The sequence below is a fragment of the Gorilla gorilla genome, chromosome 11 (genome assembly GCF_029281585.2).
Source record: "Gorilla gorilla gorilla isolate KB3781 chromosome 11, NHGRI_mGorGor1-v2.1_pri, whole genome shotgun sequence".
Lineage (NCBI taxonomy): Eukaryota > Metazoa > Chordata > Mammalia > Primates > Hominidae > Gorilla > Gorilla gorilla.
In genome coordinates, this window is record NC_073235.2 from 35,197,584 (window position 1) to 35,224,540 (window position 26,957).

Genomic DNA, 26,957 nt, shown 5'->3' on the forward strand with positions numbered 1-26,957 from the left:
TTATTTGCCACTTCCACTACAATGACCTCTTTTCTTTAAGTGAATTTTTAAACTTTGAAAAAAAATATTTACTGAATATATTTTTCTCTGTAAAAAAGTTCAGTCAGTAAGGTGAAAATGGACCTTGAGTACCCCTGCCTGTTCCAGGCCCCCCGCAATGTTCCCCTAGAGGCAGATGCTGTCATCAGTGTGGCATGCCTTCTTCCAGGCTGGTTTCTGTACATTTACATATATGCCCACGGAGAAATAAAGTCCGTGTGTTTGCACACATTTGTTAATAGTATGACATCCTATATGCTATTCTGCAATTTGCATTTTTATTTAGTGACATGGCTGGGAGCTTATTTTTAAGGCAAACTTTGCAGGGTTAAGGATCAGTGATGAGATAGGTTAGTTGGATAAATAGTGCATGTCCTTATGAAGAGATGGACTAACAGAGCCATAATCTTTACAACTGCTGAGACCCTCATGTCGTTAGTCAGAAACAATTTATCTTCATAAGGAAAGTTGGGGAGAGGTACAAGCTCTCAAGTTGGTGGTTCAGGAACTGAGGGCACCACAGTGAGGCTTTCTGAAGGGGAAGGTTGACAGCTCCATAAGGGGCATTTACTAGATGTTCCAAGAGGGAGGATGGAGAAAGGTGTCTGATGTCAGATAGGTGTGTCCATTGCCAGGCTGGCCGCTCCAGGCCAGGCACCCTGAGGAGGCATGAGGGTCATGAGGCCCAGGGTAGCTGTGGGCTTCTATGAGCCTCCCTTGGTTAAAATCTAAGTCTGGAAACTGGCACGAGAGATGCTTTGGGTGAGATTGGATGTGATTAAAGATGTTTCCAACCAGATGAAAGGAAATGTGGACCTAGGCATCAAGGTAAGTGACAGGCAACTGGCTGGTGTCGGGGTATGGAGGAGCTAGCTTTGGAGACATTCAAGAAGAAAAGGTGTGCTAGTTCTAAACTGGGCAGTGGCAGAGGAAGCAGGTAGGAGGTGTTGTGCTAATAGAAATGGGGAAATTTGAGATTAAAAGAGGGCTTTCAGAAAACAAAGGCATTTTACTCATCCTTTTGATGAAAATCCACGTGGTGGAGATAACGCTGTGCCTCCTTTGAGAGGCATGGGATGGGGCTGAGTGGTGAGGCTGGGGCAGAGGGACTGATATTTGGAAAGGCTGATGTTTGGAGTCTGCAAAGAAGTGGAAATAAGCCACCTCTCCCATGGCTTCAGATAAAGAAAGAAAAGCTTTCCAGGTTCATTGTAGGCACTTCAGCAGGCAGGCTGGCGATGGGAACGGAGGTGCAGGGACAAACGGGAATGGTTTTGGGGAATGCTGAGAGCTGCCCTGTAAGGAACATGTGATTGAATACCACACAGGCTGCTAGGTAGCTTTAAGAAAATGGCCCTGAGGTTTAGGCACGAATGGCTGCCTGCACTGGTGCAACTGGGGAAGAAAGCCACAGGAGAGAGTTGAAGGCACCAAGGAGTAGAGGGGTGTAGAATAAAGACTCACACTGGAAGGAAATAAGGAATGCTGCCAGGTGGGGAGGGCCCAGTGAGGACTTAGAACTCCTGAACAGTTCCACCATTCACATGCTTAGGATAAATTCCAAGTAGATCTAAGATTTAAATGTTGGGGGAAAAAAAACCCATAAAAGTACTAAACGACACCTTGGAACCTTGGGAGATTTTTTTTTTTTTATGTAAGAGTTGTAAAGGCTATTCTACGACATAACACCCAGAAGCCATTACAGAAAATATTGAAAAATTAGACTACACACACACGCACAAACTCTGCCTAATAAAATCCCTATATGTAAGATAAAAAGACAAGTGAAACATTGGAAAAAATAATTGTAACTCAAATCACAAAGCAGATTTCCTTAATATGTAAAAAGGTCCTAGAAATCTATAAGGGATAAATAATAAATCAGTAAGGAATAAATAACTCATTAGAAAAATAGGGAAAGCAAATGAACAGACAGTTCACAGAAAAAGCAACAGAGCTTTGAAACACATGAAAAGATACTCTCTCGTATCATAAGAAGAATGCAAATTAAAACTACAGTGAGATGCCACTATTATTTATCACTTGGGCAGAGATTTAAATGTTTATTATAAACACTGTGTTCATGAATCTTATAAAAAGGCCCTTTCCCACATTGTTGGTTAGGAGAGTAAATAGGTATAATTTCCATGAAGGCAATGTGGCAATAGCTATCAACATTGCAAATGCATGTACTCTGTGACCTAGCAATTCCACTTTTATGTATGTACCCTACAGACATACTCACATACATACATACAAAACGACTATACACAAGGTTATTCATGGTAGAGTGTCATGGCAAAAGAATAGACCATCACTCTATCCATCACCAGGGAAGTGGTAAACTTCCAGTGTCTTATCTGCACACTGCAATTCCACAAAGCCATAGAAGATGATACTGAGTTAAAAACAAAGCAAAGTATGTCTGGAAGTTCCCTCCTTCCTTTTCTCTCCCTCCCTTCCTCCTCCTTCCTTTAAAAAAAAAAAAAACCAAATGAGTTTATGCTTCTTACTATGCTTCAGATGCAGTTTTAAGAGCTTTATGAATATTAACTCATTTAATCTTTGTAGTAACTCTAGCAGTAATCCTCATTTTGCAAGTGGGGAAACTGAGGCAAAAATAGGGTAGGTAATTTGCTTAGGGGCCATTCAGGTAATATGGAGCTGGGATTTAAGCCCAGGAGATCTGGTTTTATAATCTGTACTCTTAACCATTATACTACACTGCCTGCCATGCTATAACATGCATCCATTGGGGAAAATAAAAATTAAACACACATTTTGCATGCATATGCATAAAAATTTATGGAAAAATACACAAAAAAGAGATAATATTGGTTGTCTCTGGCGTGCGATTCTAGGTGGCCACAGGATAGGAGTGGGAAAAAAACTTTTGACCCTTTCTTACCATTTAAAATCAGAACCACGAGAATAAAGAATCATTTTTAAAATGACGTAAATACCCACAATCAACCATCCTCAAATGGCTTCTTTCTCTGTGTAGTACAAGGTCCTTCCTAGCTGTGTCCACCAGAGGGCTCTAGGGAATGACCACTCTCAAGAAAAGAGCCACCAGGAGCTGCCCCAAAGCTCAAGTCTCAGGGTCACGGGGTCACAGTGCAGGGTTATTTGCGCCTGTGGTTCTCTCTGCTTTTCCTTTAACCAGGACCCCATGAGCTCAGGTCTGGGCCTGAGGAAGGAGGAGCTGTGAGGAAAACAAGGGCCTTGTCATGGACTGCTGGTGGGAGCAGAGACTGGCATAAGGGCAGTCAGAGGGATCTATAATTCAAAATGCACAAATACAAAAGTCCCATTTCTCACCATGTACCTTCAAAACAAAACACACTTTCACATCCTTAATAGGGGAAAGGTACATTTATACTATACATATTAAGCAGCAGTTAAAGTACAGAGCTCTATTCTGATCTGGAAGGTTCTCAATGACAGTTCCAGAATGATAGTTAAGTATACCATTTATGTAAGAAAGAAACCACAAAGCAATATAATACGTGCTCCAGTGGTGTGTCTGCAGGGGGATGTGTGTGCACACATGTAAGTGGGTGAGTTGCCATCTCTAAGTCAGATCATGGCAAGAGGTCCAGAGGCAATGCACCAAACAGTGTGGTCCCTTGGGTGGCAGTTTGACAGGTCCACAACACAATGAGGTATCTCTGAAACATGAGACAGGTTTGGCAAAGAACACCACAGTTCGGCACAACTGCAGCAGCAACATGGGCAGGAAGGAATGGCTGGGTTCTAGCTGGACATGGGCCTGGTTTCCCTGAACCCTCATGGCTGGCCTCAGAAACCACCACTGCCGGGTTAGGGTAGGAGAAGGTCATGACCAAGAACAGGGGAGGGACATCCTTTGGAGACTTCCCCAAAGAGCTGAGAGATGCTTCCTGCCCTTCTTCCCTGCATGATTTTTCTCTTAATCGCTTCTAACACACTACAGATTTTACTAGTGTGTCTTTATTAATAGAACGTAAGCTCCAGCAATCAGAACGGTGCCTGGCACATAACGACACAAGTATTTACCAAAGGAATGAATGAGTAAATGAAGGGAGGAAAAGGAGAAGACGACAGAAGGAAAGGGGGTTATCTGAAGGGGGTCTGGAAGTGCTTTTCTGACTGGTTTTGAGTAGGATTCTATTCCTACATTGGTGTCGCCTGGGTAACAGAGTTTACATAAAGCTACAGTTCACCTCCAGGCCTTGGTTGACAAAGGCAGAACTGTGAGAGGCTCTGATCTTAGTTAACGCAGATGCAGACCCAGAGCTAGAAGGCTCAACTGGTAGATGAAGGGCTGTCCATCAAACGTGGTTCAGATAATCCCAGCTTGGACCAGCTCCCAGCCGCCCCACCCTGCAGAGCACAGAGATGTGTCCTGCCAAGACCAAGTCATTTCTCACGGCTCTAATCCGCAGACCAGGAGTGTGCCTGTGGAACACACCACCCACTATCACCAAATTAATCAAGCCACGCAGGGTTTAAAACTTTAATCCTCTTTAAGTCTTTAGAGAGGTGATGGCCTCCTGGGGGCTCTTGGATTGAGATGGGTGGCTATGCGTGCTTGCTTTAAAAATACCACAAATTGTTCTCCCTGAGGAAGTCATTCGTATTAATCTGCCTTATTTATTTGGATGTGAATGATGGGCATGCCAAGAAATGAAGGAAAGGATAAACAAAATACTGAGGTTACTTCCCAGGCAGTTCATTCCACTGTAGCCATTGTACCTATTTCCTGGGACCCAAGAAATCAGAATATAAAGGAATTTACACTCTCAGCAGTTCTGCTGAAAAGGTAGATATGGAAATAAAGAAAAACAGACTGGATTCTCTGTACCTTACACAGTGGAATTAAATATAAATTTGGATTGAAATGCACCCAAATCGATGCCACAAAACTACTTCTGTGCCATTGTATGTTCTCCCTGTTTTACAGACATTAGAAATTATCCTTCCATGTTAAATGGACTAATAGGAGTAAAGCCCCTGGGGGGATTCTTTTGTTATGTATTATTTGATAACGTGTATGTGAGTTATGAAGCGCAGTCATAAAAGGAACACTTGTAAATCCTCCATCAAGTCTAAGAACCAGAATTTCATCAACTGTTCTAGTTCTTTTACAACAATCTCGCAATCTTGTACTCTTACCTTTCCCAAGAGTTAACTGCAATGCCACTTTCATATTTTTTTTTTAATGAAGGTAATTGCAGACTCAGACAAAGATTTCTGTTTTCACATGTCATGCTCCTTCTAATCATTTTGTTGAAAATGACTTTCCATGTCAGAAATGATATACATTTTGACTGGATTGGCTTTTAGGAGCCTTGTCCACACACAAGGTGGTACCTTAACTATTACCAGAGAAGTTTCATGAAAGAAATTCTTAGTTCAGATTGTTGTCAAAACTCTACTATTTGCCCATTGTCTAAACTCTGCTGTTAGTAACTCCCCGAATATCAGTCACTAGAAAGTCTTTGTATCCCTAACACTTAGAATAATGCTTGCAACTTGGTAAATGTTCAGCAAATGTCCATTATATTTAATAATTTAATAAATGTCATAGAAAAACTTCAAGCAGATGATTGTTTCCATACCATTTAAGATCAATTTGGCAATGTGAAGTAAAATACATATGTGTGTATATATATATATATATATATAAAATACATATATATATATACAGATACACATATACACGCACATATTTTTTAAAGCCATGAATTATATGAAGCCTCTAGCAAGTGAGTCAGATCCATGATGTGGGTTGGTTCATGGAGCACTTTCTGACTCATGCCCTTCATTCATACAAGTTGTTGCTGATTGAATTCACATACACCATGTCACTTAATTCAGAGGGGATGGTAATGTCAATAAAGACTGATTTGCTGACATTTAAAATTACTGACTCCACTTTCCCCCACAACTTTAAACACTCTATCCTTGTTCCTCTTGGACTATATTTGGGCCACTTCTTAGCAGATGCATTAGTTTTGCATTTAGGTGGAAGAAGACCAGAGGCAAGCCAAGAGGTGAGGCAGAAGGAGGGAGAAAGAAAGAGGTTTTAGAAGTTGATGTGGATGCTGAATGGCCCCTGTCGTCTTCCTTGCAGCAAGCACTTCATCAGGCATCTGGCTTGCTTTAGAGGGCTGAATTATTGATTACATGGGGGAAAGAAGAAAGATGGTGCTTTCTCTTTGTTTGAATCCAGCTCTTTCTGCTTGCTCCTAACACACAGCTGGGTCACCACAGCTTGAGTGGGCCGAATAAAAAACACCTGCAACAACCTTGCTAGAAATAAGTCTGGCACAGCAGTGGTCTCAGCTTTGGAATTCCACATTACTGAGAGTTAGAACATGGTTCCTAGGCCAGCATTCTGACCCAGAAGCCTGAAGGTTGACCTGTCTGGCAGTAGACAGGTACAAAAACTCTGTAGTGTACCAAGTCACTGATGCGGTGCCATCCTTTTGGAAACAACACTTCATCAAAGTTCTTTGCCACGTACTTCACTAAAGGCAGTCCCTTAGTGAAGGTGCACTCAGTTCCCAGGTAGGCGCAGTGTTAGAACTCCACCAGGGAAGAACTGCTCAAGGGGTGCTTTCCAGGCATTCATTCCTTGAAGAAGAATTACCTGGGTATTCCTTAAATATACAGATTCCCAGAAGGACCTACAGGTGGTTCTAACACAGGTCACCTAAACTTCCAAATTATTGCACAGGGGAGGGAGAGAGCACATCCAGACTATAACTGCAAGTTTTAATTTATCGAAGGAGAAGTATTTTTTTCTAACAGCAAAGATTCCATTATACATTACAACCTGGCTCCCGTTCTGTGGTTGGGACTTGGGGAAGCCTGAGACACCATCTGATGATCCACTGCTGTGGAGAGGGAGAGATGAGTCCATTTCCTCTTCATTGCTTCCCAGGCTCTTTCTTCATCACACTCATTTCCTTTCTAACCCCACTGTCACAACTGACCTGTTCTATCAGCCCCCTTAGAGGACAGGCTTCCCCTATGTACCTGCCCTCCAAGGACTCAACTGTCAAGGGCATATGTGTTCATTGTACATGACTGAGCTCATAGGTGGGGTGACCAGGTGAGAAGTCCAGGACACTCCTGCAGGTGACATTGCTAGTTGGGCTACTGCACACTAAGATGGTTTCTTCCCTTTGGCCCTTTAATATCCCACTGAGGTGGCTTTTCATATTCAAAACCTACAGTGTATACAGTAACTTTCTATTTCAGGGGCGGGCACACTTTTTCTGTGAAGGGTTAGAACCCGGGAGGCGGAGCTTGCAGTTAGCCGAGATCGCACCACTGCACTCTCCAGCCTGGGGGACACAGCAAGACTCCGTCTCAAAAAAAAAAAAAAAAGCAAATATTTTGGTCTTTGCAGGCCAAATGCTGTCAGAATCCAATATCTGGATTCTGATACTGTATCACAGAAGCAGCCACAGACAATACATAAACAAATGGGTGTGGCTGTTGCACTAAAACTTTATTTACAGAAATACACTTCGTTAGTCTGCGTAGGCTGGCATACCAAAATGCCAGAGACTGTGTGGCTTAAACAACGGAAATGAATTTCTCATGGTTCAGGAGGCTGCAAGTTAAAAATCAAGGTTCCAGGAAATTTGGTTTCTGGTGAAGGCTCTCTTCGTAGCTTGTGGTGCCCCCCTTCTCTCTGTTTCCTCACATGGCCTTTCCTCTGTGTATGCACAGACAGCGAGCTCTCCCTCTCTCTCTCCAGGTAAATCTCCCTCTTTTATAAAGACCCTGTTCCCATCAGGCGAGGGCCTTGTTCTCGTGACCTCATCTAACCTTAATTATCTCCCAAGGCCCCATCTCCAAATACCATCACATTGGGGATTAGGACTGCAATACGTGAATTTTGGGAGGGCAGCACAACTCGGTCACAGCACAGGCAGTGGGCCAGATTTGGCCCAGGGCTGTAGTTTGCTGACCTCTGTTCTATCAAAATCTGATCACCTTTACATTATGAAATCGATCCCTTCCACCCAATCTTTCCTCTGCAGTTACATGAGAAAAGCCACCACAGTTCAGAACATTTGCTTTTGGAGGGATATCAAAAAGGGTCTCTGAGTTCCACATGTGTCAAGGCTACTCTATCAAGGGCCTTTGCTAGTTTTATAGGATTTGTAGAGTCTTATCTCTTTGTTTTAAAATGTATTAAAATTGAACTGTCTCAGCCGGGCGCAGTGGCTCACGCTTGTAATCCCAGCACTTTGGGAGGCCGAGGCGGGCAGATCATGAGGTCAGGAGTTTGAGACCAGCCTGGCCAAGATGGTGAAACCCTGTCTCTACTAAAAATAAAAAAATCAGTTGGGTGTGGTGGTGGGCCCCTATATTCCCAGCTACTTGGGAGGCTGAGGCAGGAGAATAACTTGAACCCAGGAGACAGAGGTTGTAGTGAGCCGTGATCATGCCAGTGCATTCCAACCTGGGCAACAGAGCAAGACTCCGTCTCAAAAAACAAACAAACAAACAAACAAAAACCTGAACTGTCTCTACAGAAAGCCTGCCCTTCATAGCAGACCCAAACCCTGCAGTTGGCTTGGAATCCACAGTAATAGAGAGAGGGGGCTACATTCTAGCAGGGGACACAGCTCAGTTTGACAGAAAATCAGAAGACAGGAAAAGCTGCAAAGCTGGAGCCGCTACCTGAGGGCTGTTTCCAGTGTTAGGGGGATACAGGCCTGCTGAGTAAAACTAGCATTTAGGTGTTTTAGGTCCTGTTCTATTTGAAGCCAAAACCCTGCAGGGAAACCAGCACAGGACCCCCTCTCCCCACCGCACTGAGGTTCTGTGTCAGCGTGGCTGCCTTTAGGAGTGTCTCCAACATAAACCAGAGCCACCTTGTATTTATAAACAAGGACTCTAAAATGAAAGTTTCAGCAGGTCTTATTTCCTGTTATGTCCTCATTTTAACCATGGTAGATCTGGAGTGTTGCTTGGACTCCATCGTTCTCTTATTTTCTGCTTTCAAGAAGCAGAGGAGCCTTTTGGTGCACAGGATAAATGTTGACATGGTAACTTTTTCCCTCCCTGGACTTAATCATAATTTTCTAGTTGTAGTTTCAGAAATGTTATGGTTTTATACATGTTCCTAAAAACATAATACTTGACAGTGAGAAGAAAAATGTCACTGATTTTGTTTCTTTTAGAAATACCATTTTCAAATAAATGTTCATTGCCAAAGAGATAATCTGGGAATTGAAATGGCCATGTCACTTACTAAGTTCTTCCTTTGATATACTATTTCTTGACCTGTTGAAGTAACCACTTTAGGCTCAAAAATTCCATTCATAGTTGGCAAAAATCCATATGATATTTGGTCATAAAGTAAGCAATGGAAGTTTCAATAATGAACTGAAATTGTTAATAGCTTCACCATGAAGATGACCTGAGAAGAATGACTGACAATGTTGGAATGTAAAGAAATGTGCTTGAAGATCAGGGTTTTCTATTAACTTCTTTCACCAAGCTCTGGAGTTTCCAGAAGCCATGATCCTCTCCTTTAATGGCCTTATCATTAAGTAGATCCTCATCTACTTAATGGGATGGAGGAAACTAAAGAAGCTCATGTCCATATTTCATTCTAATTCTGAAATAATTCTTTACCCTGAGGAAAGAACATGAACCCTGGAGTCTAACAGACCTAGACTGGAATTCTCCCTGAGCCACTTCCTTGGATAATACACTTCACTTCTGTAAGCCTCAGTTTGCCATTCTGGACCAATGACCCAGTGGACAAAGCTGGAGTTTTGGCTGGACTTTCCAACTTCCCAATGGACAGAGCTGGAGCAATTTGAGCAACAAAATAAATAATGATAGTATTGGATTATAACCCCATCCAATCAGGTAAATACCCATGAGTTCATGCTGACATACATAAATGAGTAAATAAATATGTGCAGAAGAGACAGGTTTTTCTTACAGAAGGATTCCAGTTAATAAATGCAGAAGGAATGAGGGAAATAGAAATTAAGATTAGAACACCATGGTAACAACTGATGTGGGAGAGATCCACCAAAAGACACTGAAATTATTGGCCAAAGTTGGAGGAGAAACAAGTGTATTTATATAGTTTCAAAGTATCTCCCTCAAGTTATTTATTAATTACAATGGAAAAAATAGTAACTTTACAGTGGAAAAACCCAGCAGATACTATCTGAATCAAAAGCGATCAAAGTTAACATCACCAGTAAGACATTGACGGCATGCGCCCCTTGCTACAGTGCACTGAGAAGGGTGCATCTCTTCTGAGGATTCTTGTCAAAAATGCAAAACCTCTATCTGTTCCTGAGAAAACAGCAGACAACCCCAAACTGAGGGACAGTGTACAAAAGTCTGGACCAGTCCTCTTCAAAAGTGTCAACATCACAAAAGACATGGAAAGAATGATGCGTTGTCAGAGGTTAGAGGAGAAGGAGACATGACAATCAAATGCAACATGGGATCCTGGATAGGATCTTGGAACAGAAAAAGGCAAAAATGTGGGAATCTCAAAACAAAGCATGGTTTCATTAACAGTACTGTGCCAATGTTAATTTCCTAGCCTTGATCATCGTACTGCGGTTATGTAGATTGTTAACACTAGCCAAAGACGGGGGAAGGATATGTAGAAACTGCACTATTTTTGCAGCTTTTCTATAAGTCTCAATTTATTTCCACATACAACATTTTTTAAAAGACATTGGTATCAGCTGGGCGTGGTGGCGCTTGCCTGTGGTCCCAGCTACTCCGGAGGCTTAGGTAGGATGATCATTTGAGCCTGGGAGGCAGAGGTTGCAGTGTGCTGAAATTGTTCCACTGCACTCCAGCCTCGTGACAGAGACCCTGTCTCAAAAAAAAAAATAAAAATAAAAATAAAAAATAAAAAAAAAATTGGCATGTATGTGGGAAAAATCTCCATGTTCTTTCTGTGCTACACGTACCCCCAACAAATGCAGTGAAATACGCTTGACCACTCTCATGCTGAGTAATAGGGTGAGTGCATAGTCTGTGTGTAGGTGACAGATGTAGCCCCAACCATCTGTGCTATTAACTGCTTAACTCTTGCCTCAAAGGGCTTGGAGGCTCCTGAAATGACTGGTTTTCATTGTGATGGGAAGAGAACATTACTGAAGGAATGTTTTTTCTTCAGTCTCAACATCCATCCATGTAAAAGGAATCAAGGGGTCAATTAGTGTGACTCCTGGCCTCTTTCCCATTTATTTATTTATTTATTTATTTATTTATTTATTTATTTATTTATCTGATGGAGCCTCACTTTGTCACCCAGGCTGGAGTGCAGTGGCACAATCTCGGCTCACTGCAACCTACCAGGTTCAAGTGATTCTCCTGCCTCAGCCTCCCAAGTAGCTGGGACTACAGGCGCCTGCCACCATGCCCGGTTAATTTTTTGTATTTTTAGTAGAGATGGGGTTTCACCATGTTAGCCACGATGGTCTCGATCTCCTGACCTCGTGATCCCAAAGTGCTGGGATTATAGGCATGAGCCACGGAGCCCGGCCTCTCTCTCCCTTTTTAATTCTCTCTGCCCTAAGGGAGGTGAAGTGATGTGTCTGATTGGTAAATTTGGAAAGAACAGACTGGGCACACGCTGCTTATCCCTTTCCTGTTCCTTCTTGAAATTGAGTGACTCATAGCAAACAGGTATTCTGCCCTGCTTCTCAGGGCAAGAAACTTCCCATATCTGGTCTTGTCTATGACTGGGTCAACCAGCCGGTTTGGAGATGCCAATTTGAAAGCTCATTTGACCCCCATCCCCAAGTTATTCCCTCCAACTTAGACTTCCTCAGTAGCAATGGTGATATTTCAGGCCTCACCTGCCTTGTTCCTTGTTTTATTTCTTAATTTCCTTAGAATCTGGGTGAGAAAGAAGGTTGATAACCATTGGACACTCATTAGACCCCAGTAGGTGCCATTTGTCCCAGTTTGCACAGTGTCCTAGAACTTAATTCTAAAGCCATGATTATCTGGGGGTTGAGAAGCATTTTTTTTTTTTTTTTTTTTTTGAGATGGAGTCTCGCGCTGTCACCCAGGCTGGAGTGCAGTGGCGACATCTGGGCTCACTGCAAGCTCTGCCTCCCGGGTTCACGCCATTCTCCTGCCTCAGCCTCCCAAGTAGCTGGGACTACAGGTGCCTGCCACCATGCCTGGCTAATTTTTTGTGTTTTTAGTAGAGATGGGGTTTCACCGTGTTAGCCAGGATGGTCTAGATCTCCTGACCTCGTGATCCGCCCACCTCAGCCTCCCAAAGTGCTGAGATTACAGGCGTGAGCCAACGCACCTGGCCGAGAAGCATTTTCTAAACTAATCTTCTCCTACAAATAGCCCCTGGACCTTGAGGATCATAAACGGTCATCATTTAACATTTTTTTCTGCTAGAAGTATTGAGCCTCTTGGTTGTATTGAGACCAAAAGAAGATCTGTCACCCCCCTCCACTCCCCTACAGATATACATACAACTTTCGGCAATCTCAGAGAGTTTGAAGCTACAATTCTATTACAAACGACGTGCTACAAGTATGCTTTTAAAATAAATTATTTTTCCAGTCTTTTCACTTTAACCTCTGCCCCAGTGGTCGTAAAAACAGAGGCATGGAGCCTGAGTTCTTTTCTGTGGACCATTATGCATCTATCTTTTCCAATAGTTTCCTTTGCCTCTGCTCTTTTTTGCTGTACAAAGACAGAAATTTCTAAACAGAGCCTTTAATAGTCCATTACTTTTTACCCATGTTATGCAATGTAGCTTTAAAGACGAACTTTTCCAGCCAGCTGCTACTTGTGTGAATGCCTGTTTGGGAGTGAGACTAATCTTTCCCTACTGGAAAAATAACCAACACTTACTACACCATAGTTACGATTACATCACAATAAATATTCTATGCAGGACTAGGAAGAGTTCCTCAAAGAAAAATGCTTGGGGAACGGGTAATTGGAATGAACTACAAGCATTTTCACTGAGCTCAAAGAAACTGCAAGAAAAAAGATCTTCGATCTGCATCCAAGTATTTTTTTTTTTTTTTTGTCTGAAAGAACACTGTGTGAGGAATTTTGACATTCTCTGCATTCTAATGAAAATGACTTGGAAAGTAGAGGCTTATCTATACATTTGCCTCATTGCCGCCACGATGGGCACCGTTTATCAGGAATAAAGAGAGAAGATCAAGAAGGTAGTTCTTTTCTGGAGAATTTTGTGCTCTGGCTCTTAAGTACTTTTGCTTTGCCATGAATGTGAATATTTTAAAGGCCAAAAAAGCCTCCTCCATTTGAGTTGCAGATGGCCACAGGAACCCAACAAGAATGCTAACAACTCATTTTAAAAAGGGAAAAAGAAAGGAAGTGCCAAGTTCCACACTGCATATCCATACTGATGTTGAGCCCATCTTGGCCTAGCTGGTAGAACTGAAAATTGAGAATAATATTAAGGGGCTGCAATGATCCCTAAGGGTAAAAATAAATGTGTTTCTGAAAACAACAGCCACATCCACAATGAAATAGACATGAAACAAGATAACCCAAGAACACATTTGTTTTCCTTGTAACAGGGATGCGTTAAGTTCATTATTCAGAGGACTTTGATTACCCTTTTCAAAGATTTTTGGTGAGTTTAATTTTCAAGGCTGTTAACCACTGATGTCAACTTAATTATAGCAAGCAAACAACCAACCCATAATGTATGATACCAATTGTTGGTTTTACTTTAGTCTTGCATTAGACTTGGATTTCTTTGCTCATTTATAACTTTCTGAGGGAGGAAGGTTTCTGCCCAGTCACTTGCCTTCCCTTAGCTGGTGTCTTTGTTCTCCAGTTTGCCATGGGGGATTGAGGGAACAGATATTTATGACTTATTATCTCAGTATTAACAGTGCCCCCTCAATGATTTATGAAGCTGTGCTGTTGCATTTTTAACCTTGATGTCCTTCTGATTATTGTTCTCAAATGGTAAGATTAACACAGTGGGGCCCAAAGATTCTTAATCAGTTTCTTGCATACAAATTCACCCAAATGTAGGGAAGAGAGAGTCCTTGGTGGCATAACGACTTCCAGATGGAATGAACTGAGAACATCTAAGCACTTAACCCAAAGCACCCTTATATTTGTCACCATGAACATGATATCCTCACACTAAAATTTAGTTATACTTTTGTATCTCAGCATTCAATGAACTAGAATTCTAGAATGTCATGTACATCTTGTGTTAAAGTTCAGGACATTTGTTAGTATATGTGTTTCTTTTCTTCCAAAGGGTGACAGTGATCCAGGATGAAGGTCCTTTGACTATACATTTCAGCGTTCAATTGAGGTAAAATAATGGTGATTTTCGGGAAAGAAAAATTTTCCCTGTCCTTTTTCCAGGGGTCCCTGGAGGTACTTTGTTGAATTTTTCTAATCTTGTGCATGGACTTCTCAAAAGCTGATCTGGCAGACAATCACAGTTGGCCACTCAGTCACTACCCTTACAGCTACTGGCGGCCATGAGACAGTGATCTGACCCATGAAATGTGAAGAGAATTTCTGGGGGGACTTTGGAAACGCTTTTGTGTTCTCATTAAAAGGCAAAGCTTAAGACACAAGCTCTTTGGTGCTATCCCTTCCCTTGAACCTGAATACAGTGATCATCTTGTGATCAAGAGTCAAGAAACCTGAGGACAAAAAGCCAACATGCTTAGGGAAGTAAGAAGAAAAATGAAGAAATTTTGAGTTTTTGATGACATCACTGGGCTGTAGGAGCAACCCCAAGATCACCTATGTAGACTATCTTGTTACATAAACAAGAAATGTCTTTATGGTTTATGTCCCTGCTACTTGCAGCCAAAAACATTCTTATGTGATACAGGAAGCAAGGTCTAGGGTGGAGGCAAGAACAGAAAGGACGGGGGCAGCAGTAATGGCTGGTAAATTCTGTTAGGAAGTGTTGCCCCAGAGACTAATGAAGGGATGGAAAATGCTGCTTGATGCCTAGGAGCTGTTGCAGCCATAGCTGCCTTGGCCTTCCACCTGAGGATGATGCCAGGTTTTGTCAATATCATGACAGTGATATTAATGATATTCAACAAAGAGGGCAAGAATACAAGCAATTAGTTGAATTCTTAGAGCCCAGTGAAAGAGTGTAAGGGCAAAGCAGACAGCAGGAGAGTAAAAACAAAGTTTGTTTGCTTCCCTTTGTGGTTGAATTTGCCCAAACTGAATGGTTTAGAAGTATATCCCTCAGCTGAAAGTCTAACTGCCTGTGTCTTGTGGAACATACCTGTGTGTATTTGTAACTTGCATCTTCTGTGCGGGTGAGGACTAGGGGGCATAAAACCATGTGGGGGGATTTTCTTTCTTCCCAAGGGAGCTGATGACCAAGGCTGAATTCCAAGGTAGCAGAGTTCCAGCTGAGGACTGGCCAGCGGTAACCTGGACCCCGGCTTCCTCAACCACCATGTAAGCTGGTGTTGTAGAGGTGTGTGTGTGTGTGTGTGTGTCTTGAAAACACTCCTATTCAAAGCAAAGCCAGGTCAGCCTTAAAAGCAAGCTGACAAAAAGAACTATAAAACCAGGGGTGGATTACATTTCAGAGTGGTTCCTTAAATTACAACTATCACTAACAGGCATTAGTCAGCTATTTCTAGTTTAACTAAAAAGTAAAAGGTATATTCAACTTGTCTTTATTCTATTTTTCTTCTTATGCTAAACATTTAAGCTCCTTCATTTCTGCTATAATATTTTGAAATGGTGATAAATCTATCTGTTTTAGCTTGAAACTTGATTTCTTCAATATACGCAGTCTGCAAATAGTTATTGCGTGTCTCCATACCAGTGAGTGTGTGTTTCTGTGTAAGATAGAGGGAAGGTGAGGTAGAGAGAGAAAAAGAGAGAGAGCATGAGACAGTGTGCGTGAGAGAGAGCCAACAGCATCCTTTCAGGATCTTGTACATAGAAATGAAAGCCGTGAATGAAGCTGTAGTTCAATTTGATTAGGAAAATACACTCTAAAATACTGAGAGGATGTGATGCCAGGCAAACTGAGCTGCTGGCTGGAGAACACTGAACAAAGATGAAATTGTTTCTGGATCTTAACTCACTCTTATGCAGAATGTCTCCTGACTTGCTTTATCCCTCTTTCCCTTGCAACAGTCAGTGACAGGCTGAGTGGAAAGTTGTCCTGCCTCTCAGAGAATGTTAACTCATCAGCCTCCAGCTGTGGCTCCGGCCTATTGGCTGCCTTTCCCTTTGAAGGCACAGACACTCTTGAGAGAATCTTGAGCTGGCTTTGGGGCTGAGACCCCTTTGCACTCCTACTTCGGATGTCTTCACTGGGTGGCAGACTAGTCAACCCGCTAGGCTCTAGCTATTTCTGAACAGGTTCTTTGAAGTTACTGGAGACCCAAGTGGTTTGCTACATTTTGCATAAGCAATAGAATAGTGCATAAACCCCCTTGCCCAGCATCACTTAATACACCTGCTTCTGCTGATGCTCTTTGAAGATGCCTCCGTGGAGGGCATCGCAAACTGCTCTGCACATTCATATTCAACCCGTGTGCAGTATGCATGGACCACTGCAGGCTGAGAGCTGCGTGCCTGGCGCCGCCCACCTCCAGCACTGTCTCCAGTCATTCCACTGCACTCACGAAGTCCAAGAAATAGAAAAACATAAAAAGCTATTGTCCATGTCCAGTGAGAAATGAAATGCACTGGACCGAGTATCACAACTTCCTTAAAATAATACAACTTTATCACGTTTGCATCTGATCCTGCTCATGGTTTGCAAAGTCATAAACCCCTTGAAATCAATAGCTTGAGCCATTGCTGCTCTATTCTATTTAAACACATCCTTCTAAAAAAGCAATTTATTACAAACTCTCTATGGTTTCACCTTATCTAAAACACTTAATTCAGTCCATCTCCTGCTTTGCTTTGTAGTGTTGGAAGCAATCAGAAGACTGGAAGCAATTTACTAATAAGAGAACATGCCCTACAGCTCTGGCCTGTGAAAAGAGTTTCAGAATCACAATGTAGCCACAAGTCAAATTCTAGAAAGAATTAATGGCACATCTCATAGTTCTTTTATTTGCTGGCTGATTCATTCCAGGTATGATTGAAAATCCTACATTACAGGTATGGCCTCTTTTGGTGTTCCCAGGGTAGGAAACACATTGTCTTCTACCAGCAACTTTGCTCCAGCTCCCTGAAATATAGTCACTTCTACCACCATGAAAACTACAAAGCAAGGGAGAATCCAGCTTAGTCTTCTAGAAAAAATTAACAGAGAAGAAAAGATATGTCTCACAGTTAAATGAGTAAGGAATTCTGCCTATACAAAGGCTGTAATCAAATGATTTGGTTTGGGGGACAAAAGCTAGGCTTGTGCATGGACATGGTATTCATTGTAGATGACCAAATCATGCCAGCATCTGATCTCTTTAACCAAAACCTTTCTCCACAACCTCTCTCAACCTGCTTTACCCTCAAGCTTTCTCAAGGGAAGAGAGAGAAATGGACTTATCAAGATGCTTAAGCACCCCAGGAAAGAAAACTCCTTTCTGCACCACAGTGCACTCCTCTGTAAAGTGAAAGTGTGGACCAGAGAGATTAGGGTCTCTTCTAGCCTTAGAGGTGTGGGATTCTTGAGGACAGTGGCCTAAGAGTGAGGCCAGATGTGGAGCTGGGCATCTGGGACCACCAACAGGGGCCTCAGGAATAGCCCATCCATGTGCCTGAGGATTCCTGTGTTTAAAAGAAACTAATTCAAGATCTCCTCAAGGGAAAACAGATGAATTATATAATAGATGGGCAAGAATGGACAGTCCAGTACATGGCACCAAGTAGATGTTTGATGAACACCAATTCCTTTGCCGAAAACCCACTGGAATGGCTTGCTCTTGGCACATGTTGTTACTTTAATTCAGCAAATTGGCTAATTGGCCAGTGGAGTTCTAAGATTCACAGCCATGCTGCATCCCATTCCATCTCATTCTATCCCATTCCATAAGGTAGGGATCTGCTAAACCTGAGCTTTCTTTTTAGATATCTGCCCCAGCAAGAGGAAGGACACATCTACCTATGGAATAAAAAAAAAATAAAAAATAAAAGTGGAAGTGGTATGGATGAGCCATAAAACATGATCCTAAGCAAAAGCAGCCAGCCACAAAAGGCCGCACAGTATGAGATTTCACTTACAGGAAATGTCCAGCATAGGCAAATCCATAGAAGCAGAAAGCAGATTAGTGGTTCCCAGGGGCTGGGAAAAGGGGAAAATGAGGGGTGATTGCTAATAAAATAAAGTTTCTTTTGGGGTGACGAAATATTCTTGAACTGGTGGTGATAGTTACACTTCTCTATGAATAAACGAAAAACCACATAATTGCATACTTTAAAGGGTGAATTATATTTCAATAAAATTGTTGTTAAAAATACAAAAAAAGTGGGAAAACATAGAAAATGGCACCATAGCGGAAAAAAGAAAGAAAAACCTGGAGAAGTGAAAGGTACTTGAACTCCTGTCCCACTGGCTCTGTGATCTTGACTTTTCTGTGTCTTAGATTCACCAACTATCAAGTGGGGATATTATCTCTTTGTGAACCTTCTAAATCAACTATGAGGATACTACTGTTAGGAACTAAAGGCTGAATTCAAGGACTCCCTCATTCTGAGAAATACAGAAACAGTGTACAAAGTAACTTGTACTATAATATCTGGGCCACCCTTCGGAAGCAGGTATGGATAGTGAATGGGGCAACTCCTGGTGAGCATCAAGACAGGTTTCCATGTCTAGCACTGGTTCCTTGAAGATGGTTATACTGACCGCATTTCTCATTCTCTTGCTGTATCTCATAAGAAAACAGTCAGCCTGTTTCTACATTTTACAAGGGGGGAGGGTAAGCCCCTGGGATATTAAGTAAACTCTTTCAAGTTACCAAATGTGAAGAACCTAGATCATAGGGGTTCTCTCCCCTAAGGGAGCCAATACACTTTCCATTGGACAAGTAAAAAATAGGGGTTGAAGTGTTGAGTCCTTTTGCACAGTGTGCTAATAAACCTTTGCTTAGTTTGGACATTAGAACCTAAGTTGGTCAATTAGGAAGGAAGGAAGGAAGGTAGGGAGGGCAGGCGGGAGAGAGGGAGGACGGGCAAGGGTACACTGTCTCTCTCAAAGGCTGTAGATTCGGAATTTTTGTTTCAGGAGTATGTAAGGGAGGCAGATTTCCTTTTCAAAGTTCAAAGAAAATGGTACGTTTTGTTTTCATACTTCGTTTCATTTTCACTTGGGAAAAATGCCCCAGCTTTGAAGCCTCTCTGTTTAAACTCATTAGGAAAACCATCAATGACAGCAGCTTTCATGCAATCATAGTGGGAGGAATTAGTGTTATGGGAGAGCTGGATCAATCTTCAAATGTTTCATCTATGGAGATGGGAGGTCAGCACCGGCTGCTTGTTCAGCTGGAAAGTTAACATAAACAAATACTTCACTCACTGGGAGAGTCCAAGGGAAAGACATTTGATATTCCCCCTCTGAATACTTCCTCAGAAGGCACATGAAAGAGATAGTTGCTTCTTGAGAACTAAGTGGTCAACTGCTTGGCAAAATGTCTCACCTCGAAGAGCAAGGTGTTTGTTCTTTTAGCGTCTGGAAAGGAAAGGAGGTAGGGATGTGAACGTTCACGGAATAGAATCCCTTCCTGTGTAATTCCTAACTTCATTGAAGTTGATATGGAAACCCTTTTAGCGGAGCTGGTTTTAATATATGAAGATATAGTTTTTGATATCCAAATATGTTTTAAAGGTTTTTTTGTTTCGTTTTGTTTTTGAGACAGAGTCTCACTCTGTTGCCCAGGCTGGAGTGCAGTGGAGTAATCTCAGCTCATTACAACCTCCACCTCCCGGGTTCAAGCAATTCTCACGTCTCAGCCTCCTGAGTAGCTGGGATTACAGGCATGTGCCACCACTCCCAGCTAATTTTTTGTGTTTTTAGTAGAGATGGGGTTTCACCATGTTGGCCGGGATGGTCTCGAACTCCTGACCTCAGGTGATCCACCCACCTCAAGCTTCCCAAAGTGCTGGGATTACAGGTATGAGCTGCCGTGCCCAGCTTCATTTTAAAGTTTTTTAAGCTGTTGAAGTCTCCTTTGCCAAAGATAGAATGTGGAACTTTGTTTTTGTTTTGCACTTTATTCATAGAGCATATTCCATAGCCCATCTGATTGATTCAAAATGGGGTTAACAGTGAGAAATTAAGGACTGCAGATGGGATGTCTAAAAGAGAGCTAACAGGAGAGGCCTGGTAGGAGGAGGAGAGACAGGGACAAATGGAGGACGCTGGAAGATTAACAGAGACCCCTGCTACTTCTAACAAAGTTGTTCTGCAAAAATAAAATAAAAAAATCTTAGAAAATGTTCTTCATGCCTACAACATAGCATGGATTAAGGAATTTGTGATCTCAGTATCCGTACAGGTTAACTCAATATTTTCATTTTTCTTACAAGCATTGCATATGTGGGTATATGCAAATATATATACAGGCAAAAATGGAAAAGTATATCCACACAGACAAATATATGACTGTGTGTGTGCATGCGCATATGTGTGCGCACAGGCATTTGAGCTTGAGTGCATGCACTCAAAAGAATACAGGAATAAAGGGACTATGATTAGCAGCACTGGGCCTCATTCCTGCCAAGCCCTTCCCAAGGTCAAACTAGAACCTATTATTTTAGATCTCGGGGAAATTAAGCAGACATAGACTTAAGAAAACACAGGCTGTGGTTAACTTTCCACTTCTTTCTACTAAGAGTGGATGACCAAGCATTTTTGCGACATCTAGTCCTCTGTTGCTATCCCTTAGTTAGCTCATGAGAAGATAAGGTGTAAAACTAAACTATCCAAGATATGAAGCCATCCCTGCCCAACTTAATGAGCAACTAACTAATCCAAAAAAAAAAAATAGCCATTACTTACACAGCCATAATGTAGATGCAACATGGCATATAAATCAGTAACTCTTGTATTGCAAAACAGACAAATAGATTAATGCATGTTGCAAAGGATGGGTGAAGAGATCGATTAAGTTACTGATTCAGACCATGAACTTTCTCTCAATATACTGCATTTAACTTTTAAATAAGGTTTAGGAGAACCTGTAACATTTTGCTCACTGACAGAGCTATATTTTACTAAGGGCAGAAATTGGCTAGTCTATAAAAATTAAATTATGCCCCTTTCACTGTATCTAGTCAAGAGGAAAAACTCTAATTACAAGATTGCACTGTCAAACAAATGCAAATTCACATTCTTTATTCCCTGGTTTAAAAATTCATACTGGAGGGGGCTTCTATTCTGAAATGAAAATCAATATTTGAAATATTTTGCAGAGTGCAATGACAAGCAAGAGCAAAAGAGGTGTCATTATCAAGGGTGCTAGTAAATAGACACCAACTCATTAAGTGCAGAGCTAGTGAGAACAAGTCATTCATTATGCAAATATTTAAATATCAATTAGTAAGGACAATGAAAGAAGTTGAAATGAACCTTCCCTTCCCCACAGCCAGTACCTTATTATTCCAGAAATGACCAAAGGGAACAAGATTGGTGGATAATAATCTCAGCACCTAATAGCAATGTCACTCTGGGGAATAGGTAAAGGTTAATTTCAAACGTACTTCCCAATGGAAAATTAAATGTACCTGCCTCAAAATTTTTAAGAGCTGAGTTTACAGACTTAGTCCAGAAAACTGAAGGCCTATGCATATTGCATGGCTGGTATTTTTTGGAAAGAGAACACCTTTCATTACTGCTTAATGTCAGACTGGCTTAGTTCACTAAATTTTCTTAGTTGATTTAAAGCCCTGGTTTTTCCACATCTATGAAAAAATGCCAGTCCACATAGCACTCAAACTTAAAAATCTCACTGGTTCGTTCTCAGATTCTTTTGACATCCACTTCATGGCCTGTCTACCTGGACTGTTAGGTGAACTTGGTGGATATGAAAAATGGCCTAAACTCTTTGAACTTCGCCTGGACTATCTTTTCAGGCAGACCTGGCAGGATATTTTACTACATGCTGGCTGTGTGGTATTACAGCAAAGGTGTTGGCCTGAGAAGCAGGCTTCAAGCGCCTCTTAGTAACAGTTGGCTGGTGAACTTGGACCAAGCATCTAATTTTCCTGGACCTTGCTTTCTTCCTCTGTAACACAAAAAGTTTTGTCCAGATCAGTTCTCAACTCGGGTCACCCCAGAATCATTGGGAAGTTTATAAAAGACCCATGGCCAGATATACCACAGATCTATGAAATGGGCTTCTTTAAGCAGAGACGCAGGCATGTGGAGTTGAACAAAACTCCCAGCAAGATTCCAACATGCATCTTTAACTAGGAGTCACTGGGCTCTTTCAGCTCTAGTATGCTGAGATTCTCAGGACAACATATGTTATTGATCAAACTTGAAAGAAATTCTGACTTCAATTCTTAATAGCATCATTTAACAGGCATTACTTTCTCTGGAGAGGAGATGTTGACCATGTAATAGAATTACATGCTGACTGGCTGTGGCATGAGGAAACAAGATCCTGAAAGAGGACCACCAGATTTCACGAGATTCTGTATGTACAACCCACAGAAAAGAGTCAGATGCCTCGGGCGCTCAACAACAGTTAGCTCTTGTTACTATGATGATTATACTACAACTGTGTTCACTTAAAGTTTTAGGTTTGCTCTCTATCCTTGTTGGCAAAAAATTAAATTGGTCCCTAATAAGTACATGGACATAAAAATGGAAGTGCCTTGGAGGTATAAGGCCCCCCTGGACATTGCTCTTTTGATGCAGAAACAGATCCGTTTGGCTTGTTTCTGTGGAGTTTAGGCTTAGAATGCCTTGCTTCCATGTGCACACACCCCAACCTAGCATCCTTCCCTTCAAAACCTTTTCCTTTGAGTTCATCAACTGCTTCTGTTTGTCAAACTTCACAATTGAAACTGCCTTATTACTTGATTCTGTCTCTACCTGTTGGGCTGTGACCTGTGGCCAGAGGGGCCTGGTTTGGAGACAAGGTACCTACCTTGTCTGAGCTTATAGAAAGCGAGCAACCTTAGGCCAGACACTTGAAGTCTGTGCTGAAGTTTCTGTGGATAAAATGGAAGTTAAAATGCCTGCTCTGCTTCTTTTACAGAGTGGTTTTGAGGACAGAATGAAGCAAGATGAAAAACAGCACTTTGAAAATGGAGTGTGTGGTATTCATCTTAGATACACTTTTAGAGAAGAAGAAATGTGTCTCAGAAAAAGGACCTCTTCTGACTCAAATTTAGCTTACATCCCCTTCTCAACCATATCCCAGGTGATAAAATATGACATCCAGGTAAGCAGTGGCCTTGTGGACTCTGAAGAAGTTCTTAACGTGTCCACAGTACATTCTCATTTTGTCTGGCTCTAAACTACTGTCTCAAGAAAGCTGCAAATATTTGAAAGTAACAATAAAGTGTTAACAGTAATTCTGACTAAAATCACAGCAGTCCCTCTGGTAGAAAGGCAGTAAATTCTTTGCTCAGGTAAAACGTAGGAAAGAAACACAAGTAGAAAAAAATCCCATTTGTTCAAATTATCCCTATCAATCTTAACTAAAGAATTATCGCCAAGTTTGTTTTGTTTTACATCATTAATAGCCCAAATCCCATGTGCCAAAATAATGTTTACCGCATTTCTCGGGACAAGTTACCCTTGAGAGCCAGTATGTCTCAGGCTTCCCAGAAGAGTGATTTTGGTGCAACAAATAATGACCTATACAAACCAGCCCTTACAACTGCACACACACCGCAACACAGCACAGTGTCAAGCTAACATCTGCTTTCCAAATAACCATGAGGATAGCAATATGACATTTCCAGGCCCTTCTCTGAGAAGAAACGACTTTCCCAAGGTGTTGGCTTTAAAACTAGAGTCTTTGCATTGATTTACCAGTGGGTAAAGGGAATCATATAACAGTTCTAATCACTTCACCGGGCTCTGCAGGCAGTTCACAGAACAAAAGGAAGTGGGGGCTTTGGTTCGTTCACTATCAGCCATCAAGTTATGCTATTTCCCATCTTTTTAATATCCTTAAAATGGCAAGGTCTGTGTTTATGGTTTTGACCTTGAAACTGAAGTAACAGCTCTACCTATTCTCCCAAAGTTCCAGATATACTTTGGGGAACTTTGACTTCTGATAAGACAGCTGGGGTAGGGGGTGAGGAGAGGGTTGGAAAGTTCTACCTCAGCGAGAAGATTCTTGGTCAACTAGAGGGAGTGAGGGCTATCCCACAAGACCTCCCCTTCCCCCACAGGGTGCTCAGGACTTCTTCTCAGCCAGCCAGCAGCTAAGCTGGTAGGGCTAACGGCGTTCCTTTGAAAGATCTTGGCAATTTGTGCCTGGAAGTTGATGCATTAGTTCTAAAATTAAATAAAGATCCTGTAGTGTTCTTCAAGGAAGTATGGTGTGCCTCTATGACAAAACACATTTTTCAAGCTCTGACCTCTGGGAACTTCAGCTAGCTCCATATTTCAGGCTGACAATGCTCACAGGCTACTGTCTAGTTGCCCAAGCCAGGGCTGGTTAGCCATATATTTTCTACCTCCATCAGCTTTTAGCATAGGGAGGTGAAGGGAGTAAATAAAAAGAGGAGAGCCACTAATTTAAATGCACTTCCCCTCCCAAGACCCTTGGGGAGAAGCCTTAGTAATTAACTCTAATGAGATTAAAGTAACTTGGAACTCTTCATTTTCCCAGCACTGTAAAACTAAATCTGCGATGACCAGTGTGTGGGCATTAAATCAAAGTCAGTCCTTTTTCCTGTTATTTAATGGCCCCCTCACTCCCACCCGACAGCCCAGGCTTAAGAGCGCGGGGGAGGGCTGCCAGGCTCTTACCGGCACTTTGCTCCATCACTTCTTTCTGACACATGTCTTGAACGTTCACCGTGCAATTCACAATGAACTCGGGGGAGGAGCAGTCGTTGTTCAGCTGGAATTCTTCACACTGGTAGCACTGGATTTGCAGCGCAAAGCCTGCGAGACAGACGCAGTCGGGTTCAGATCCGGCCCCTACAGAGCCCACCCCGGAAATCACGACCATCCCACGCCTCAGAGCCAGGCGGCTCCCAGCCTCTGGCAGGCTTAGACCACTCCTGGGTCTCCGGGTAGGGCTGGATGTGGCTGAAACCGGCAGGGGGCGGCGCGGGTACCTAGGGTCCTACGGAAGAAAGTGGAATAGTGCCCGCCACCCCTGGACCCCGGCTCTAGACACAAAGCGCCCATCCATTACCACCCCAGGCCTTTTCCCAAGAAGTTGAAGGGAGGGTGGGGACGGTACCACCGCAAGAGCGAAGTAGCTCTGGAGACGTGCGTTAGCTCCAGCCTAAGCCAAAGGATTTGCCTAATTGCTAATTGGTTACAAATTACTTAATTACTATTTTGGCACCATTCGTGATTACATTCGCAGACATCTTTTCAGTTTTTATTTATTTAATTTTTAAAGTCAGCGTTTCTGTGCCAGGGCTCTGAGGATCCCTGAGCGACCACCTGGGAACAAGGGTGGAGGTGCCAGACGCCAAGCGCTGCTGCGCCGCAAGTCCCCGAGCCCGGGTCGGCGGCCCTTCTCCGGGGCCGTCCCCGCGGCGACCCGAATGGCCACCGAGGGTGGGAAAGGGCGTTTGTGAGCGCGCGCACCCTGGATCCCCGACCCCGCAGCCCTTTCTTCCAGGCCCCGGCTTTCAGGACGACCGTTCGACTAGGGTCGGTGGTCGGGGTTCCAGCTCTGCAGAGCTTAGTAGGGAGCCAGTAGGCGAACTGGAGAGAGGACGCGAGACCTTTGCGCCTCTGGACGCTTCGGCCTGGCTGTTCTCGGTGTACGCGCTCGTGTCTAGACCCAATTACCCGCGCTCCCGCAGCCCCACATCTATCGCACTCTGAGCGCAGCAACCCAGCTTCAGCGTGGCCGCAGGCTGCCTCGCGCATCGCTCACCTGTCGGCGGCGCCACTCCCACGGGGTGCCGGACGCGCCAGACAACTTGGCAGGGTTCGGGAGATGTCGCCCCCTCTCCCTCGCCCAGAACCCAGCACCGCTCGGACCCTCCCTCCTCTCAAGCCCAGCTTCTCCCGACGGTGCAGCCGGACAAGCTGCAGCCCGGAGTCCCGCAAACCCGCCGCTCCCCGCTCTCCTCCTGCAGCGCGGGACTTGGACACTTTCCCAGCCTCGCGCCCCGGGGCACCAGTCGCGGCCGCCAACTCCCGCTGGGCAGCCCCAGCGCAGGGCTGGCCCCGAGGTGGGCGCCTTGGGGGCAAAAGGGCTGGCGGGTAGATGGATTGTGCGCACCTGGCCCCGGCTACTGGCCTCTGGGTATTCTCACCTGGAAGCAAGAACAATCCGCAAAAAGTTGCCGCGATGCCTAGGACCCACATTCTCCCGGAGTCCCGGGGCCGGGAGAGGGCAGGCGCATCAGATGAGGCGACAGCAGCGGAGGCTGCCCCGGCTGCAGCGGCTGTGGCTGCCGAGGCTGCTGGGGCCCGCGCTGCTGCCGCGGAGACGACGGTCGTATCTTAGAGGAGCCGCAGGTGCCGCTCGCGGAGCCTGCATCGCCCGCGCTCGGGCTCCCGGCTGCGGGTCTCTGCTCCTCCCGCTCGCGCTCCCGGGCCGAGCACCGCGCCTCCGGAGTTGGAGGCTGAGACTGAAGGAACTACTGGCGATCCGGAGCACCCACAAAAGTCTCGCCTTTTCTCCCCACCTCCCACTCCAGGCATCACGTGACGGCTGCCGAGTTGGGGTGGGGGTGGCGGGCGGGGAAGGCTGGGACGGTCGCTCCACATCCCCACCCCCTTCCTGTCTTCCTCTTCTCCCGCCTCCGCACGTTCCTGGGAAAGGGGCGCCGGGGGGCGG

The 26,957-nt window shown here is 43.6% G+C and overlaps 1 protein-coding gene and 1 long non-coding RNA gene across 4 annotated transcripts in view; one reads left to right on the forward strand and one right to left on the reverse strand.

The window, feature by feature from the left end:
- The window catches only part of LYPD1 (LY6/PLAUR domain containing 1), a 30,454-nt gene extending 3,497 nt beyond the window's left edge, over positions 1-26,957 (reverse strand). Inside the window, exons 1-3 of one of the 2 annotated variants that reach the window (XM_019022747.4) lie at positions 26,597-26,932; positions 26,431-26,469; positions 24,953-25,090 (exon numbers count right to left, since the gene is read on the reverse strand). In XM_019022747.4, coding sequence (XP_018878292.1) covers positions 24,953-25,090; positions 26,431-26,469; positions 26,597-26,657 — 238 coding nt within the window. In that variant the 5' untranslated portion in view covers positions 26,658-26,932. Of the gene's footprint in view, positions 1-24,952; positions 25,091-26,430 lie in introns of both variants that reach the window. The other variant, XM_004032578.5, reaches the window with a different exon arrangement.
- On the forward strand, positions 13,006-23,541 carry LOC109026012 (uncharacterized). Of its 2 annotated transcripts, none has more exons than XR_008677649.2 (5): positions 13,006-13,678; positions 14,324-14,380; positions 15,412-15,504; positions 16,984-17,152; positions 23,223-23,541. It is a non-coding gene; the product is annotated as an uncharacterized lncRNA (long non-coding RNA). The 2 variants fall into 2 exon arrangements; XR_002005007.3 differs by lacking the exon at positions 23,223-23,541 and adding an exon at positions 18,603-18,771.